General features: G+C 61.5%; 1 protein-coding gene across 1 annotated transcript in view; it reads right to left on the bottom strand.

Annotated features, from left to right (window-relative positions):
* The window catches only part of Fam19a5 (family with sequence similarity 19 member A5, C-C motif chemokine like), a 97,072-nt gene extending 79,886 nt beyond the window's left edge, over window positions 1–17,186 (bottom strand). Inside the window, exon 1 of the mRNA XM_023702574.1 lies at window positions 17,017–17,186. Within this exon, the coding sequence (XP_023558342.1) occupies window positions 17,017–17,107 (91 nt within the window). The 5' untranslated portion in view covers window positions 17,108–17,186. The remainder of the gene's footprint in view (window positions 1–17,016) is intronic.

The raw sequence follows: 17,186 nt of genomic DNA, 5'->3' as shown, positions 1-17,186 counted from the left end.
GGGCAGAGCCAACCCCACCCGAGCACTGGGCGGCTCAGACAGTACCGTGTCGGGTCTGTGCAGTGTCTGCAAGGACACCCAGACTGGCCGCCCTGGACGCACTGGGCCTCTAGCCCTGGGACAGCGCAGGACAGACACCCTCTCTCCCTGGCTCCTAGAGGCCCTCCTGTCTCCTCGTCATCTCCAGAGTGACAAGAGTCTTTCACGAAGGTGGAGGTCACTGGAAAGCAAGGCACAGTGTACAGGGACATCCAGACCCCCAACCCCAAGGCCAGCGAGGGGAGGGGCGGGCTAGAGAGGGAGTGACCACCAGTGGCTGTGACCCCACCAGCCACGCCCCATCACACCCAGCCATGAAGCCCCGCAGCCGAGATCCAGGGAGCTTCGGGTCCATCGTGAGAGTCGGAGCTGCGGGGGTCGGTGCAGAGGGCGGGGCGCCCAGGCAGGAGCAGGTGTGGGCAGGAGCAGCACCCTTCTGTCTGTGCAGAGCCCTCCGCCACAGTGTCCCAGCTGCACTGTCCCCTGGAAGGCACTGGCCTCTAGACAGCAGGAGAACCTGCTAAGGTGGACCCCAGGTGATGCTGGGGTGCTGGAGACTCCACGAAGCTGTCTAAAGGAAGGGATGCACAGGCCCCAGGAGGTGACAGCCCTCTGGATGGCTCTCCCTGGCCCTGTGCTACCAACGCTGGGCACTCTCACACTACCAGCCCTTCACCACTGCCACCCTGAAGCCTCCTCCACATGGCGGTGGGTGTGAAACCTGCAGCCAGGCCACGGGCCACAGGTCACGGCACTGTGTCTGTGTCTCCCCAGGGCACCTCTGAGGGGAGCTACCATGCGGATCTGCACACTCAGCAGGGCAGACAAGGCGCAGGCCTGGTGCAAGCAGCCGGAGGCACCACAGCATAGGGCTGAGCCCCAAGCAAGGCCTTGCCGGGACCCGTGGCCCTCAGGTCTGGGGCTCACAGCCACCAATCGTGGGGGAGAGGGGCCTAGAAGGTACATTGCTCTCCCTCCCATGTCCTGTTGGCTCCATCCACTGCAGAGCCCTGGGCCACCTGCCCTGTGGAATTCCTGTGCACCCCCACAGGTGTCCTGGTTGGGGATCCGGTCCTTTCTCCCCTCAGGTCCCAGCATGAGCTGCTTCCGGGCCACCTGCACCATCTCTGCCTTCCTGGAGTTCGCCATGAGTCAGCTGGGCAGTGTGCGCCTGTCTTCTGGGGGAGGCAGATGAGGACAGCAGTGACTCCCGGACACAGGGGCAGGACGCAGCTAACGTGGAGGCTGAGACAGCTCGCATGTGGCAGGGACAGGATGCCCAGGCGAGGTGACAGGCTGGGAACCACAGAGCAGGGCCCAGAGGAACCTGGTGGGGGGCCGCACGGTCGGCACTGGCCGTGTCCTCAAGCCGTGTGAGACCATCGCTGGTTCGATCACCAGAAATTGAATACCGCACTCCCACGTTAACGTAAAAGGTGCACGTGCCGCAGAACACAGAAGGACAGACAGGCAGCCACGATGCTCTCGGCCACAAGCCTGCCCATGGGGGGCCTGAAGTACACAGAGTTCACAGCGCTGGGGGAGCAGGGCACGCGGCTGAAGTCTCGGGGTGCAGCACGCAGTCTGCAGGGCCCACTGGTGCCAGCGCTGCAGCTCCCGACTCCGGCAGCAAGCAGCCCCCGCACTGCCCACCCAGAGGGGGTCAGGCTGCTTGTGAACAGTCAGCTGCAGCAAGGATGACAAAGGGGACCAGGACGGGCAGCGCAGAGGCGTTCTGGAGTACGGAGCCCCTCCCTGCGACATGGCATGGTGGGCATGCGCCTGGACACAGCCCAGACCGCAGGATGCAGCTCACGCCAGGCCTGCCGCGATCGCGTGTGCTGTCGCCAGCACGCCGGCCCCAGCGCACCCAGCAGAAGGTGGGCCCTTGTCAGCGACCACGAGGGACGGCAAGCAGCCGCGAGGGGCTTCTCTACGCCGCCGCCCAGCTCCGTGACCCTGAATCTGCCCCGGTGTGCTCAAGCAAAGCGCCGCCATCCTGGCCCTTCACGCAATCCGAGAACATGCCGTCTCGAGAAGGATCACCAGCGATATGCCAGGGACAAGGACAGCCGCTCAGCCGGAGGGCAGCGCGGAGCTCAGAGCCCGGAGCCCGGGGCAGCCGGCAGAGGGCCCGGCGCGGTCCCCGAAGGCCTCGCGGAAGCTGTGCCTCTGCTGCTTCTCCCACCTTCGCCGACACAACTTCACCGGGGTAACCTGCACCAAAACATTATTTCAATTAGACAGAAAAAATCTAGGTGCGCACCAGCCACAATCTCCAGATTAGCCACGCTCCGCAGCGCTCACGCTCCCGGCTTGTTCAACCTGCAATCCAGCGTTCGGATGCACAGAAAAGCTCCGGAACACGCGCTTGCAGCGCAAAAGTTAAGATCTAAGCCATAATGCCGCTAATTCCCCCGGAACGGGGCTTAAGTGGAGCAGAATGAGAGATAATGAACGTCCTGTTACAAATCACACAGAAGCTTGCATTATCATACTTAACAATTTTTTTTTTTTTGCATAATCTCGCCACTTAATAAGGCTATAAGGTATCGCGTACAGGAAGTTTTTCAAAATTTATTCATCTTATAACACAGCTGTAGTTGAGACAATCTCAGTCCTTAAAGGATTAGCACAGAATAATGTCAGCGAGGCCCTCTGCAGGCCCTAATTAAACAGCAAGCAGGGGCCTCAGGCTGGGGGACAGAGACAGACCATGCACCCTGCCACTGGGCGCACCGGTGCTGGGCAGGCTGCCGGCTGTGCGCCAGGACTCGGGACTTCTCCCTGGCCGAGGCTGCCAGGCACACCTGCGCAGTGCCCACAAAGCCCGCCTGGCCATCCTCTTCACCCGGGGCTCACAGCTGCCTGACACACACATCTCCTTCCTGACCTCGTCCGCCAGGACAGACCTCCACTGCCAGCTGTACCAGCTGCCAAGAAACTGGCAGGAGCCCGGCTGTCACCACACACACCCACAGGAGGCCCCTGAGGTCACTGCCCAGTGCAGCGCGGCAGGACAGCTTTCAGCCCCCAGCAAGCTCTCCCTGGGGCACAAGGGCGGCAGGCCCAGGGCTGGTGCACAGCCTCAGGTGTCCGTTTCCATTCCAAGGCGTGACTCTTCCCCCAGTTCCCCAGTGTGGCCTTGTGTGTGCTAGTGTGGAGGGGAATGGTGAATCCGCAGGGGTTCCGCGGGGCGCGGGACGGGGGAGCCAAGGAGCTGCTCCGGGCCGATGGGAAGGTGCCGGAGGCACACGTGTGCTGTAGCTCAGGGTGAGCCAGGCACAGCCGCGTGGTGGCCCACGCAGACACAAGGGACACCTGGCCTCCACTGCCACTGCCATATTCCTGGCCATGGCAGGCGGTGGCTCGTGGGAGGCACGGCACACGAGTGTGAGCACCTGTGTGCACACTCGCAGGAGCACCTGGCACCTGGAAGAGACTGAGAGTCTCACTGGCTGCTCAGGTTTCCTGGGTGACAACCCTGAACTGGCGCTGCTTCTGGGCACTGGGACGCAGCCAAGGCAGCTCCCTGCAGGCCACAGCGAGCCCACGAGTCTGCTGGTCCAGGGCTGTGGCCAGCAGTCCACTTCCTGGCAGTTTCATACCCGGCCGCTTAGCAAAGCTGAGAGATTTTCAGGAGAAGTGAGTGTACGGGGAAATAAAGTGATAAGTGACTGAAGGAACACAGAGCTGACTGGCAAGGGACGGTCTCACTTCCTGGGTTACCCTAGCTTCAGACATCAAGACGGATGGTGACTATGGCCAGGGGAGGCACTTGGGCTGGACCGGAAGGCACAATTTGGCAGCATCGACCCCACGGTGTCCCCTGCAGTGTGGACCCACGCATGGGCCAGTGGGACAGCTGTCTGCAGCGCAGCACTCCCCAGCCGCCCTGCCATCCCCACCACAGCCTCGAGGTGCCAGCCCCACAGCCTGGCCAGAACCCCGCCTGCGCAGGGCCCAAGGCCGCCCTGCCTGAAGAGCCGCTCGCTCCTTCATGTCCAATGGCATGGACTCACAGTCCAGGGGGTCGGGGCAAGTCTTTCTGTGCCCTGTGCCTCAGTTTCCCTGTGGGCCACACGTGATGCTCTTCTGCTCCCATGACCCTTCCTCTGCCTGTGGGGTCCTGCGGAGGAACCTGCTGTGAGGATCCTTTAATAAAGTAGAAGCCACCTTGGCCTGGGGGGCCGTGGGCTGGGATACACAGGGGAGGAAATGCAGGGGAAGGTGGCAGGCGGCTCCCAGGTGATGGCTCCGGGCAGGACTCTGAGCGCCTGCATCCTGGGTCTGCTGCCACACCTCCTTAGCAGGTCCCTGTCCCCAAGCCCACGACCACACCGGCCTCATGGCATCCCTCCGAGAGCAGGGGTCACAGTAGCACCAGCAGCAGCAGGCACAGGGAGCTCCGGGTGTAGTGGGCGGGCGTTTGCCGTGGGAGCTACACTGACACCTTGTCCTCCCAGTGGGTCTGGCTCTGCGTGGAGGGCCTAGAAGCGCTGTACATCCCCAAGTGCAGGGGGAGACCGAGGCAGGAAGGACACCACCGAGGACAGCGGGGCATGGACCCTGGGGCTGCTGGAGTCAGCTGGTCCACAGGGGGCTGTGAGCACACAGCACACAGAGGTCTCCAGCCCAAGCCAGGCGTCCAGGGCAGGAGCCACCACACTGGACCCACTGAACCCACCGGAAAGAAGAAAGTCCACATCCTGACACTTGTACAGGAGCCGGGGTGGGGGCTCCAGGACCCTGATGGGTGTCCGCACCTCCTGCCACTTCTTGCAGGCTGGAAGGCACTTGCGTCCTGAGTCAAGGTCAAGGGCTGAAGGTCAGGCTGGGGCTCTGCCTCCAGGGCGCTCATGTCCAAGCCCGGGGCCCTGTGCAGGCCTCGGCGTCCTCTCCCCTGGGCCCTCCCCACACCGCCTCCTGTGTCCACTGTCCCCTCCAACCCCCCAAAAGCATGCATGCCACAAAGCAGGCCCTGCTCTGCACCTTCCCGTCCTCTCTGTGCCCGGAAATAACACACAAAACCAGCACTCTGCTCCCGCTGCCAAGTCACCGACTTAATGGAAAAGAGAAACATCTCGGTTCCGATTAATGTGAGTGAATGCATTAGGAATAAATCACAATCAAAATGAGTAAACTTTAGGAGCCGCTTTTAATAACACACCAGGTAACTGCTAAATTGGCCACAGCCTACTCCAATTGGAACAGAGGATGCCTTCGGGGAGGCCGGGTACACATGTCATTTCCTTTCCCAAAACAGAAAGGAAAATAATGGAGAATTAACATCCTTAGGAACCCAGGGCAGCGCGCTCCCACAGGGCAGCTCTGGGCCAGCAGCCTGGGTCAGAGTGACCAGGCCAAGGCCAGGGTGGCCGTCGGTGGCCCCTACACCTGTGCCTGCAGGAGGCTCCGCGCGGGGTGGAGGTAGCAGCGCAGCCGGGAGCAGGGTGTGCCGGTGCAGCCCCTGCCTGCCTCGGGGCAGCCTCGCGTGTCCTGTGAGTTCCTCCACTGGCAGCCATCAGAGGCCCAGCTGCCACATGAATAAAGAGTCCCTGTGGCTCCAGAGCACAGGGCTGAGATCCCAGTCTGGAGCATCTGCTCCAGCCTCCCTGAGGTCCGCCTCAGCCTCGAACAGGACCCCTTAGGAGGCAGCGTCTCCACACGCCAAGCGCTGGGTCTCCTGATGGCCTACCTGGTCCACGGCTGAGTTGATGTCCTCGTGAGAGTCCAGAGAGAAAAACACAGGGACAGTGAGGACAGCCGTTAGTGACAGGCAGACATGGAGTGACAAGGCCACAGCTTCAGAAGCCAGCGGGGAGGCTGGGACAGATGGCCCGCACTGGGGACACCCTCCTCTCGCCCTGCCTCCAGGCCTGGCAGGGTGTGCTCCACTGTGTAAGGAGGCCCAGCTGGCGGCACCTGTCACACACGAGCTCTTCTGTCTGAGGGTCCAGGCAGGCTCCATGCCCCTCAGCCCCTCCTCGGCACTCTAAGCGCTTCCCTGCACCGTGGGGACCTGACCGGTCCTCCAAGGCTGCGGCCTGATGACCGCGTGCCCGTCCACAGCTCTGCGGAGTGTCTGCTGTCCACCACCGCCTCAGCCCATCGTCTCTGCCTTGGCTCAGCTCTGCCCGCCCTGGGCACTGGGCGCTTAGTAAGTGCTTGGGAAATGCCCCTGCCGACGCAGAGCCTGAGGCCCCTTGGGCTCGCTGGGCCTCCTGGAACTTACCATACCTATGTGTCACTTGACTATGGAAAGACACTTTCCATCACCCCATAATAGAAAGCTGCACCATTGCCATAAATAGAAGGTAACCATAAAAGTAAATACACAGCTATTAAAATGAAAAATGCCCCTCTGCGTCCTGCATGAAACCAGCTTGCAGGCCAACGGTGGTGCACGGCCCTGGCTCGGGAAACGCTGAATTTATGTGTGCAGGGACACCACGAATTTCCGGACTGTCCACCCTGATCCTTGACCTCTGGGGAAAACAGCTTTGCCTTCAGCCTTCTCCTCAGATCGCCACATGCGTGGCCAGGGGCTCCCCAGGGAGGTCTCCCGCCTCACCTTCAGGAGCATCTGACTCACCAGTGGAACCTCTGAGACAGGGAGATGGCCCGGGCGGACCCCACCAAGAGCCGCGCACTCACACACCCGGGCTGCGGAGCCAGCCTGGGAGCTGCCGCCTCGCTGTCCCTGTGCCCACTGCCTCCAAGCACCCTAACGAAGTCCCACACATCCACCATACTCACAACAGGGGTCTGGGACAGCGGTGTCCCCATACCCTGCTCCTCCAAGGCTGTGGGTGGGGTCCCTCCTGCCTCTTCTAGGATCTGGCAGCCTGGCACCCAGGGAGCACCACCTCTTCTTACCCCTCCTCCAGCCTGTGTGCCCATGTCTCTCACTCTCATCCAACCCCTGTCACTCGACTCTGCAGGGCCCTTCACCTGGGGCCTGTTGTCCCCAAATGTGGACACAATGGGCTTTGGGGATTGCCTGTCCCTGGGGACCGCCAGGGACTCCTAGAGTAAGTACATCTCACCAGGGCAAGGACCCCAATTCTTGCTGCCTTTTCACACTTGGTCATCCTGGGGAGACCCCAGCACCCCTCTCCAGAGCACCCCATGGCCTTCCCTGGCCCACAGCCCACAGCCGGATACAGCAGGTGCTTAATGCATGCACAGCAAACCAAGGCTGAAATGTCTATCAAGGTTGTCCCCACGGCAACGGACAGCAGGAGCAGGAAGCTGTCACTGTGAAGGCGAAGGCGTTCCTTGGGGACAGGAGGTCTGAAGACATTCTCTGGCTCTGCAAAGCATGGAGTTATTTATAAGCAAGGTCTCGGACTCTTCTATCAGCCAAGCGAATCACAGGGCCTGCTCGACTGCCTCTGTAATCGTGGGAAGGAGGTAATTGGCTAATAAAATCCGCCTTCTCCGAGGCAGACGCTGGCTTTGAAAAGAGTGTTCTAAAGGCTGCGTGACCTCTTCTAAATATACCTGGGATGATCACATGGGCCCAGGCTGGCTCCACGCAGCCCAGCGGGACAGTCTTGGGGACAGGTCTCCCTCAGACTCCTGGGCTCCCTGCCCGCGTCCTCATGGAGGGTGCCCTGCCTGCCCAACCTGTCCAGGTGGGTGCAGAAGGGAACCTCCAGGCATGAGTGCTGGGGCTACACACCACCATCCTTGACACGGGTTCTGTGACAAAGGGGACCCTGCCCAGGGTCCAGACTGTACCCTGAGGCCACCAGCCCCATCCAGGAGGCAGCCTCCAGGACCCTAGCTCAGGATGGCATCTCTGTCCCTCTGAGACCCCTATGGGCCCCCGTTCCTGCAGATGCCCTGATACCCTGTGTGGGTCCCCAGGTGTACAGCAAGGTCAGGAGAGGGTTCCAACCTCAGCCCCCACCTCAGGTCCCTGCTTCCCAGGCGGAGCCAAGCCTCTGCCCCTCTCCCCTTGAGACTTCTCCAGGGCAAAGTTGTGAGCCAGGGGCCCTCCTCAGGGGTGGACAGAGGACAAGGGGGTGACAGCTGAGAGCTCTCACCACAGGCACCTCATAGTGACTGTGAGCTCAGGCCGGGCTCTGGGCCTCGCAGGCCTCATAACACTGGCCTCCATGGACCCCCGGTGACCCCTACCCCAAGGGACCCTGTCCTATTCTGAGCCAATGACACCTCCGGAGCTTGGTCCTGGGGGGTGGGGGGAGTGCAGGGGGACAAAACTGCCTCAGACTCTTCCCTGCACAGCGGGGGACAGCCCCAGGCACTGGGACCCTGGCCACACCCAGGCTCCGGCTGCTCTGGGGAAGAGGAACCAGTGCTAAGAGGAGCCGCAGCCCAGAGAGGAAAGGACCATGGCCTCCAGCACATGCTGGGCACTCCTGAGACTGCCCAAGGCCAGATGTGCTTGCAGATGTTCCAAAGGCCAATGAGAGGGCAGGCACAGACTGTTTGGAACAACCACCATGGCGGGCTGGGGGTCCAGGAGCGGTGAGGACTCCGGGCGCCCAGCCAGTCAGGGAAAAGGTGCCACTTCAACCCACATGGGACCCCATGAGCCAGAGGAGCAGGTGCCCCAGGGCCACTCCTGGTGACGCCAGCCCCCAGCAGACCCTGCAAGGCCCCACCATGGCCAGGAGTTCTCAGAGTCAGCCCAGGCCAAGCTCAGCAGCGGCTCCCTTCCCGGAGCCGGGAGCCGACTCTCTGGCGCCACCCTGAGCCTCGGCCCAGCGCAGCCTTCTGGGCCAGGACAGGAAGCTTTCCTGGCACCCCCCCCCACACACACACACACAGGGTCTGAGTGTGTGGACCGGAACCTGCAGGTGGGACAGGCGATGGCTCTCCCAGAACAGGGGTGCTCCACAAGTCCAGGGGCCGTGAGGACCTGCAGGCGGCCAGGAGGGAGCACGGCTGCTGTCTGAGGTGCATGCCTGCTGCCCCAACTGGCCTCCGCTCTCGGGGGAATCATGTGCAGGGCCAAGACCATGGCACACCCCACACGGCAAGGGGGTGTCACTGACAGCACCAGAGGACAGGACTGCTGGCATCCTGAACAGGGCCTCGACATTCTGGGGAGTGTGTCCCCGACACTGCCCTGTCCTCCGGGGATCTGCAGTCGCTTGGTTGGGAGTGGTTGGCCCAGCCACGGGGTCCCCAGGGTGCCTGGGAGCCACACGGGATGGGACAGCAGAGTGGGGGTCACTTGCCTGTTCTCTACAAAGATGATGATGCCTCCAAGCAAAGAAAGGACCTCAAAGTGGGCAGGGTCCTCAGACTGCCAGAGGTGGGAGGGCCTGGGCCCGCAGGGCACCTCTGGTTCCCGCCATGCCGCACATGGCAGGGGTTGGCACTGGACAGGAGGCCAACAGTCCCCCATGCATGACAAGGTCACTCTGCCATGCAGAGCAGAGCCAAGCCAGATCCTTGAGTGCCACCCACAGGATCCCACCCCAGCACCCAGGACGTCAGCGGGAAGCGGGAATGACTGGCAGCTAGGCTCAGCTGTGGCCCACAGTCCTTCCCACGGTCATGTCTGCCTTTGCCTCCCACAGAAGGGACCTGGCCCCAGCCCCGCCCTGGCTGCGCCCCCGCGGTGGTACGCGGCATGCCTAGCCCCGGAGGAGGTGGGTGCTGGAGTCCATCAGAAGGGCAGGGTGTCCGGCCCCCCTTGCTGTTGCCCAGCAGACCTTGCTCCCCGTTCCTGGCCACTGAGGTGAAACACAGGGCTCCTGCCGCCTCAGCACTTAGTAACCAGGCAACCACCTGAGGAGCCACGGGGTCCTTAACTTGGCTCCCCGGCCACACATGGGGCCTCTCTGCACAGCAGGAAGGAGAACGCTGGGCATAAACATTCTGACCACCCCAGGACTAGGAATCCTCTATTGGGCAAAAGCTGTGCAGGCACCAGCAGTCACCCCCACACCTGCCTTTGGCTCCCTGTGCACCCCCCTCCCGCCAGGAGCAGGCGGTAACCCCAGGTACAGGCAAACCCCTCTACAGAGGAGGTTCTGGGGGCTGGGCAATCTCAAGGACCTCACTCAAGGGACAGCCGATGAGAGGAGTCCACCAACCAGTGCTCGGAGGAAAGGAAAGTGGACAGAGCTCCTAGCCCCAGGACCCGGGACCCTGAGAAGGGCTGGCTTACTGCTGACAGCCCCAGGACGGGAGCTGGAAGCCCCCAGGCATGAGGGGCTAGGGCAACCATGGCTGTGGACAGGGGTCCCAGGGAACCCCAACGGCTGCAGCTCAGCTCCCCTGTGCCCTAGGACAAGCATGGCTTCCCCTTGGGTGGTCTATGCTGTGCCCCCAGCACTCAACAGAGCAGGGCAGGACAGGGCAGGGCCAGCTGCAGGGGCTCAGAGCCTACTGACCATGTACCCGTGTCCCCTGTGGCCACCATGCCTCACCCTCTTTCAGCCCACCCTGGCCACAGGACCAGCCAGCCAAGATCTCCCCAGGCAATACCTGTTCGTCTGTGGGAACAACACCAGATCTCCCCAGGCAACACCCACTGGCCATTTCTCTGGACATGTCACACACACGGCACCTGACAGAGCTCACAAATATGGATCATGCCGCACTGCGGGCCACACACTCACAGCACACCCGCCATGCCTCTACCCTGTCCTGCAGGAGGGAGGCGCAAGTCATAGCTGCTCTGGAGTGCAGACTTGTAGAAGGTTCAGCCCACAGAGCGGCAGGAATGGGTCATGCCCAGGAGAGAGGACAGAGCTACTCCAGGCCAGCCTGCAACTCCCTCTTGCAGGCCAGGCTGGGCCACAGGTGTGTGGTGTGTGTGACCTGCAGTGCGTGTATGGTAGACATGCGTGATGTGGAAGAGTGGCCAGCAGGTGGTACATGTGTGTATGTGGTACATGCATGCACATGCTACTCACAGGTGGCATGTTGGGTGGTTAGGCAGTAGCGTGTGTGGCGTGTGTGTCATACAGCATGTGCACACAGGCTTCACATATGTGTGCTGTTTATGCATGATGTGTGTGATGTGTAAGTGGTGTGTGTTCAGGTGTGGCACACAAGTGAATGCAGCCCATCTGTGTGGTGTGCTCATGGGCATGTGCATGATGTGCATGTGGAATGTGTGTGGTGTGCACGTACCTGTTGTGCTGTGTGCACATGTGTGGTGTCTGGGTGTGGGGTGTGCAGATGCAGTGTATACATGTGTGTCAGGTGTGCACCTCTGCAGTGACAGTGTGTGGCACATGTGTCTATGCGGCGCATGCAACGCATGTGGTGCCCATGTGTGGTGTAAGTGTGGTGTGTACGTGCAGCTTGCATGGGGTGTGTCCAGATGCGGTGGCTGCCTGTGTGACACTGACAAGGTGTACCACAATACGCAGTGAGTGCTGAATTATTTTTAAAAATGCATGACAGTGAAAGGCATGGTGCTGGGAGTCCCCTGGAAGCCCCCCGGCTGGGACACTTCCCATGGTTCTTGCCACCTCCTACAGCAGCTCTGGAGTCCTCCCTCCTGAGTGTCTGCAGTTGCCCTGTCCTTGACTGATGTAAAATTTCAACTTCTGGCTTTTTTAACCTTGGGGAAGAGCTCAAAGGTGACAAGGCCAGATCCAGTGAATACCGAGGCTGAGGAGACAGTGTCGAGTTTTTATTTGACAGTAATTGCTTCAAACACTTGTAATCAATTGGAGCCGCTGAGGCAGCCATGAAAAAGACCCTCGGGGAGGGCGACTCTTGGACCCGCTTCAGCAAGGGTAAGAAGAGCTAGACTGGAGCGGCCATGCCGGGCGGGCTCCGAGGGGCTCCCGGCACCGTCTGCTACTGTGGCAGGAGCTTGGAAATGCGTTTACTTATTTTTCTTCTTTGTATTTGCAGCGTGTAAGGAGCCATGCACTGTGGGGAGCTGGTCCACATAGTAATGCCACTTAATTCTTTCTACACCCTTTCGACACCATCATACCTCATTCATGACACACAGTGTGTGACAGGGGTGTGTGGCCATGTGTCTGAGGAACCTGTGGCATGCACGTATGCATGTGGGATGTGTACATATGTGGGTGTGTGCTGGGCATGTGATGTGTGAGTGGAACATGCAGGCGCATGCTGTCCCTTGGTCAGGGCTCTGGCACTGGCCCCCGGCAGCGTGGTGACCAGCAGGCTGTGCACACAGGGCAGGAAGAGCCTGAGAGCTGGGACCCCTCAGCGCCATCAGCCCAGTGCCCACTGCAAGCCCACATGGGATCCAGGGCCCCAAATCCACTCGCTGACTGTGGCCCACGGTGGCCACACATTGGGGCAACTACCAACCTCACGGCTCCTCTGCACACGCACAGGGGCTCACATCCAGCAGCCCCTGTCCACGCCACAGCTGCTCAGGAGGCAGAGATGCACACCCAGGGCCCAGAGCAGCCCTGCCCACATCCTCAGCCCACCCTCGCTCTGTGGGAAGCAGGTATGTTTTAAATCAAACACATAATAGGGGCTCATAAATCTGATATGGTTAGGTAGATCACACGCTGCTGAATAAACACCTACAAGCATTTAATTACACGGAATACTGTGTGTACACACACAAACACATCAAAAAAGGTCAGCCGGCAGGCACTGCAACCACCTGCCTCAATGCCCTGGGTGGTTGGCTCCAGAGCTGGGGACACGTCTCCTCTGCTGTCCCCTCCCCGGTGGCCCTGTGCAGTGCTAGGAGCCCAGAGGCGGTAGAAACCGAGGGGTCCTGAGCCTCAGGGAGGGCCCAACCTCCTCCTCTGCAAGGTTTCTGGCACCAAGTTCCGGCAGAAACAAGAGAGGAGTGGACGGCTCTCCCCAGTGCCGCAGGACGATGGACTGGACGACGGGGAGGGAGGACAGCCTGGTGCACGTGGCCAGGCACCTCTCCATCTCCCCCACCTGTGCTGCCTGGGGACTCGGCACTCGGCCTCCGGCTCCAGCGGGCTGCAAGGGGGGTGGCATCTGGAAATCACCTCCATTCCCCGTCCCTTTATGCCTTAACTTCTACAGTTGTCACACGCTCAGCCGATGAGAATCCCATTACGGTGAGTGTGGGTTTTTATTTAGATTCTGTGTCACACAAGAAGCGATAGTAAATGATGATAAAGGAGCTGGTTATTTTTAACGCCTTTCCGATGCCACCCCTGCCTGGCGGCCATTCGCTCGTCCCTGGCCTCTCCATATGGTCTGCAGTCAGGAAGAGGCTACCGCGGGACGCCGCATCCCATCTGCCTGAGCTACCCCAGCACCCCTGTCCTCAAAAGGACCCTGCGGGCCACGCCGAGACCCCGGGCAAGGCTGAGGCCCCTCCCTCTGCAGCCCAGAGCCTGCCGGCACCAGGCTTGGAACCCACGGCCCAGGCAGGAGCGGGACGCCGGGTCCCACTTGGGCCTGAGTGCTGTGGAGCAGGCAGGACTTCCTCTTCCTTGAAGGCTCAGGCCTGGAGCCATCCTGTCCCCTGCGCTGCCATCGCAGGCTCTCGAGAGCTGGCACAGCCTCAGGCCCTCACCAAGGGTAGCCCGGCTGCTCTGGACAGGCCTGGGGCTCCCAGAGCCTTCACCCAGCCCCAGAGAGGCCCCCACGAGGCCCTGCCAGGCCTGACTCTGGAGGACGCACACACGCTTAGAAAAGGAATGGTTCTCTTTGCATTCAGTGGACGCACCGTGTCACGGCTCCTTTGTCTGCGTTTTAAAAAACAAATTGATCCACGTAACAAGTATCTGAACGCGGTGTTGGCTGCTAATCTCATAAGGTGACACCAATTAACGGTCACCATCCAGATACCGGCTCGGGGTCAGGCGGCCCACTCACATGGCCCCCCAGGCTCGTGGTGGCACTTCACTTCCAAAGCAGCAAGCTCACGGAACAAACGAAAGTTGGATCCTGTTTACTCCATCTACACTCTGCCCTCCGAGCAGCTGCTGAAGGCCGGCATGCCAAAGTGACGCAGAAATGCCCAGCGACGAGGCGCAGAGACGCTCAGCTCCCCACGAGCTCTCTGTAGTAGCGTGCTGAGGAGGCGTCCAACAGCAGGCTCGGCCAGGGAACTCATGCCCTGCCATCAGAGGATTTGCAGCGAGAGTTTAACCTCAAATCCACAGCTCAAATCAGGTCCCCGCACACACAAAGGGCTGGCCGCGGAGCCCCTGGCCCTTTCTGTCTCCCAGGGATCCATCCCCCGGGACACCACGGCCTGCCCAGGGTGCCTGATTTCCAATCGTCTGCTCTCCAAGCGCGATCCTGCTCCTCCTGCCACGGGAAGCAGCCACATCCAGGCTCAGCCGCAGGGTCCCAGTGCAGAGGACTCCAAGAGCTCAGGAGGAAGGTGTTGAAGCCTCAGAAGGAGGCAGCGGAAGTCAGTGTCCCAGCTGTTGCCATATCCCTCCATTATGAGACTGAACTAAGGAAAGGGGTGGCCCCACCCCTGCAGCCCAGATTTCTCTTGTCTCCCGCTCTCAGAGGAGGAGATTGGCTCATTGGGCAGCGTCCCAAGGTGCCCACCCGACCCCCTCTTCACGTGCTCAAAATCATCTGGCATCTACACAGTCTTGTGGGGAGCAGAGAGCTGTCATGTGTCCCATGGGTCTCACAGCAGGACAGCACTGCCTGCTCAGGCCCCCAGCCCCTGGACCCACACTGCAGCCACTTTCCTAGCAGGCTGGCTCCCTGCCTGTGCTGGCCACACAGGGGGCAGGACCTGTGCGGATGTGGCTTTCACAAGGCAGGGCTGCGATTAGGACCACAATTGGCCTCCCCGCGTTTACAGCCCTATTCATCTTCAGGCTGCTGGAGACAGGCCCGCCAGGGGAGACGGATTAGCCGCTGCGGGGTGGCCTGCATCTGCACACAAGAGGCAAGTGTGGACAGAGCCGGCTGCCTGGGACCCCTGAAGAACCAGACTTAGGAAGTAGCTATTGAAATAGTTCTTCCCGCTCCACCCCAGGCAACAAGTCAGTGGCCCTGGCTGCCCTAGCTTCCTCCTGCTGGCCTCTGGGCAGTGGGTGGCCCCCAAGAGCCACCTCCCAGGGCCCTTCTCCAGACCACAAGACCTGCCCTGGCGTTCCTGACCCCAAGGGGCCCAAGAGCACTCCGCAAACACAGGCTGCGTCCCCAGCCTGATCTTTCAGCCTGGTATTTGCTGCCAAGGAGACTGGAAGCAGGCAGCAGAGCGACGTGAAGGGCACATGGTGGCTCCAGAGGCTGCAGGGCACGAGCCAGTTGGGACTTTCCGGGACTGCTGTCCAGAGAGACCTGGGCCCTCCTGGGCCCTGCAGAGCCGGGCACGTGCATGACTGCCCACGGCAAGCCTGGGCCTTGCGCAGCGTGCCCCCAGCCCACCCGCAGAGCACGCGCCCTAGTCACGCTGGCTCACAGTGCCTCGCACCCAGGCGACCTATGCTCTGCACCAGAGCTCCTAGAGCTGCGCCTTCGGAAGCCCGCACCCTGGGTCTCCAGGGGCCACCTGCCCTTAAGCAGCCAGTGCTTCTCTGGGTTGCTAATATGCCCGGGTCACATAACCCCTTCCACAGGCACCACACCTGACCTCAGAGGAGCGCAGAAACTGCAGAAGAGCTTGCTGTTGGCAAACAGCAACACCCCAGGAAAGAGCAGGCAGTAGGGCAGCCCGAGGACTCATGGCCCACACCAGCCCTGAAGGACAGAGACCCTGCCACTCAGTGCCTGTGACCCGGGGCTCAGCAGAGCCTGGCGGAGAAGAATAGCCCTCTAGAGACAGCAGAAGGAAGCGAGTTCTTAGCAGGAAAGAGCCTCCAGGCTGGGGGACCACCACCGTGGGCAGCAGCACAGCTGCGGAAGTAGGTCACTGAGCAGGCAGAGGCCTGGCGTCCACTACACAGAGGGCCCAGGCAGCTTCCGTGGGGCAGGCCTGGCCCTCGGCGACCTCGGCAGCCTCCTCTGCATGCACAAAGCACAGACAAGGCCTGGAAGCACAGCACAGGCCAAGGGCCCGGCTGGGGAGCTCACGCACCTACTTGCTGGAAGCCCCAGCAGCTCATTAATTAGGCGGAGAAGCAGCTGAATGTTGTAAGCCCTTCCTCAGTAGGAACCCACAGCTAATGAGAAGGAGGCACAGTCCTCGGCAGGCCAAGACCACGCCAGGCAGTGCGGGCCCTGCCGCGGGCAAGGGTGCCGTCTACATAGGCAGTGGCTGGCCATGCCAGGAGGCTGGTGTCTCGGTTCCTGCTGTCCCAGTGGACAGGACTGGCCCAGAGCAGGTGCACGGGGCCCTGCCTGAGGGCAGCCCAGTCTTCCAAGTTTCCAGCAGGGCCTCCAGGGTGCCCACCAACTGTATGTGCCCTCATACCCCGCACCAAGTGCTGGGGACAGGACTCCCAGGCAGAGTCCCTCTAGCCGCAAAAGTCCAACCTTCATTCATTCCTTCAGGACAACTGTAGGCTGGGACCAGACAGCCCTGCAGCACGCACCAGACCAGAACTTGGTGGGGGACCTGGACACTGTGGCTGGAATCGCTGTGTACTCCTAAACCAAGCTCGGAGTCCCAACCAAGACAGAAAGAGGCTTGGAGCCCCTGACATCCAGGTGTCCCCAGCTGCCCCAGCCGCGCGCCCACCAACCCCACTGGCTCATAGCCGGCCCTGGCCCAGCTCGCCAACGTAGAACGCTGGTGCCATCTACCGAGGGCCGTCAGCGTGCGGCGAGCTCCGCGGCCAGGGAGCCATGCGGGTCAAGGGACCGAGCTCCGGGCAGCTAGGAAAGAACCGAGGCCGCAGCGCGCCTCTGCCCCATGCCACATCCGCGTCCAGAACCCCGCCAGGCGCGTTCCGGGCCGGGTCCGAATCGAGTCCGGACTCAGGTCGAATACTGAAAGGTTCGCGCCTCTGGCCGCGGGGCCCCCGCAGTGACGCCCGCGGAATCCGGACCGCGCGGCGGCCGATAGTGTCAGGAGCAATGGTCGCTGGGGTTCCGGGCCGGGGACCGCGCTGGGGACCGCACGCGGTGTACATTTACCTTCTTTGAGGAACTGCGCGTGGATCACCAGGACGAGGAAGCAGCAGAGCGCGGCCCCTGCGAGTGCCCAGAGCGCCTTCAAGAGCTGCATCGCGGAGTGCCCGCTCGGCCGACGCCTCCGAAGCCGCGCAGCGAAGGTCCAGGCGCCGCATCAGCGCCCCGCCGGGTGC

This window comes from Octodon degus, unplaced genomic scaffold (genome assembly GCF_000260255.1).
Source record: "Octodon degus isolate 3935 unplaced genomic scaffold, OctDeg1.0 scaffold00153, whole genome shotgun sequence".
Classification (NCBI taxonomy): domain Eukaryota; kingdom Metazoa; phylum Chordata; class Mammalia; order Rodentia; family Octodontidae; genus Octodon; species Octodon degus.
Note: the sequence above shows the minus strand (reverse complement) of the source record. Positions and strands in the feature narration are given on the sequence as shown.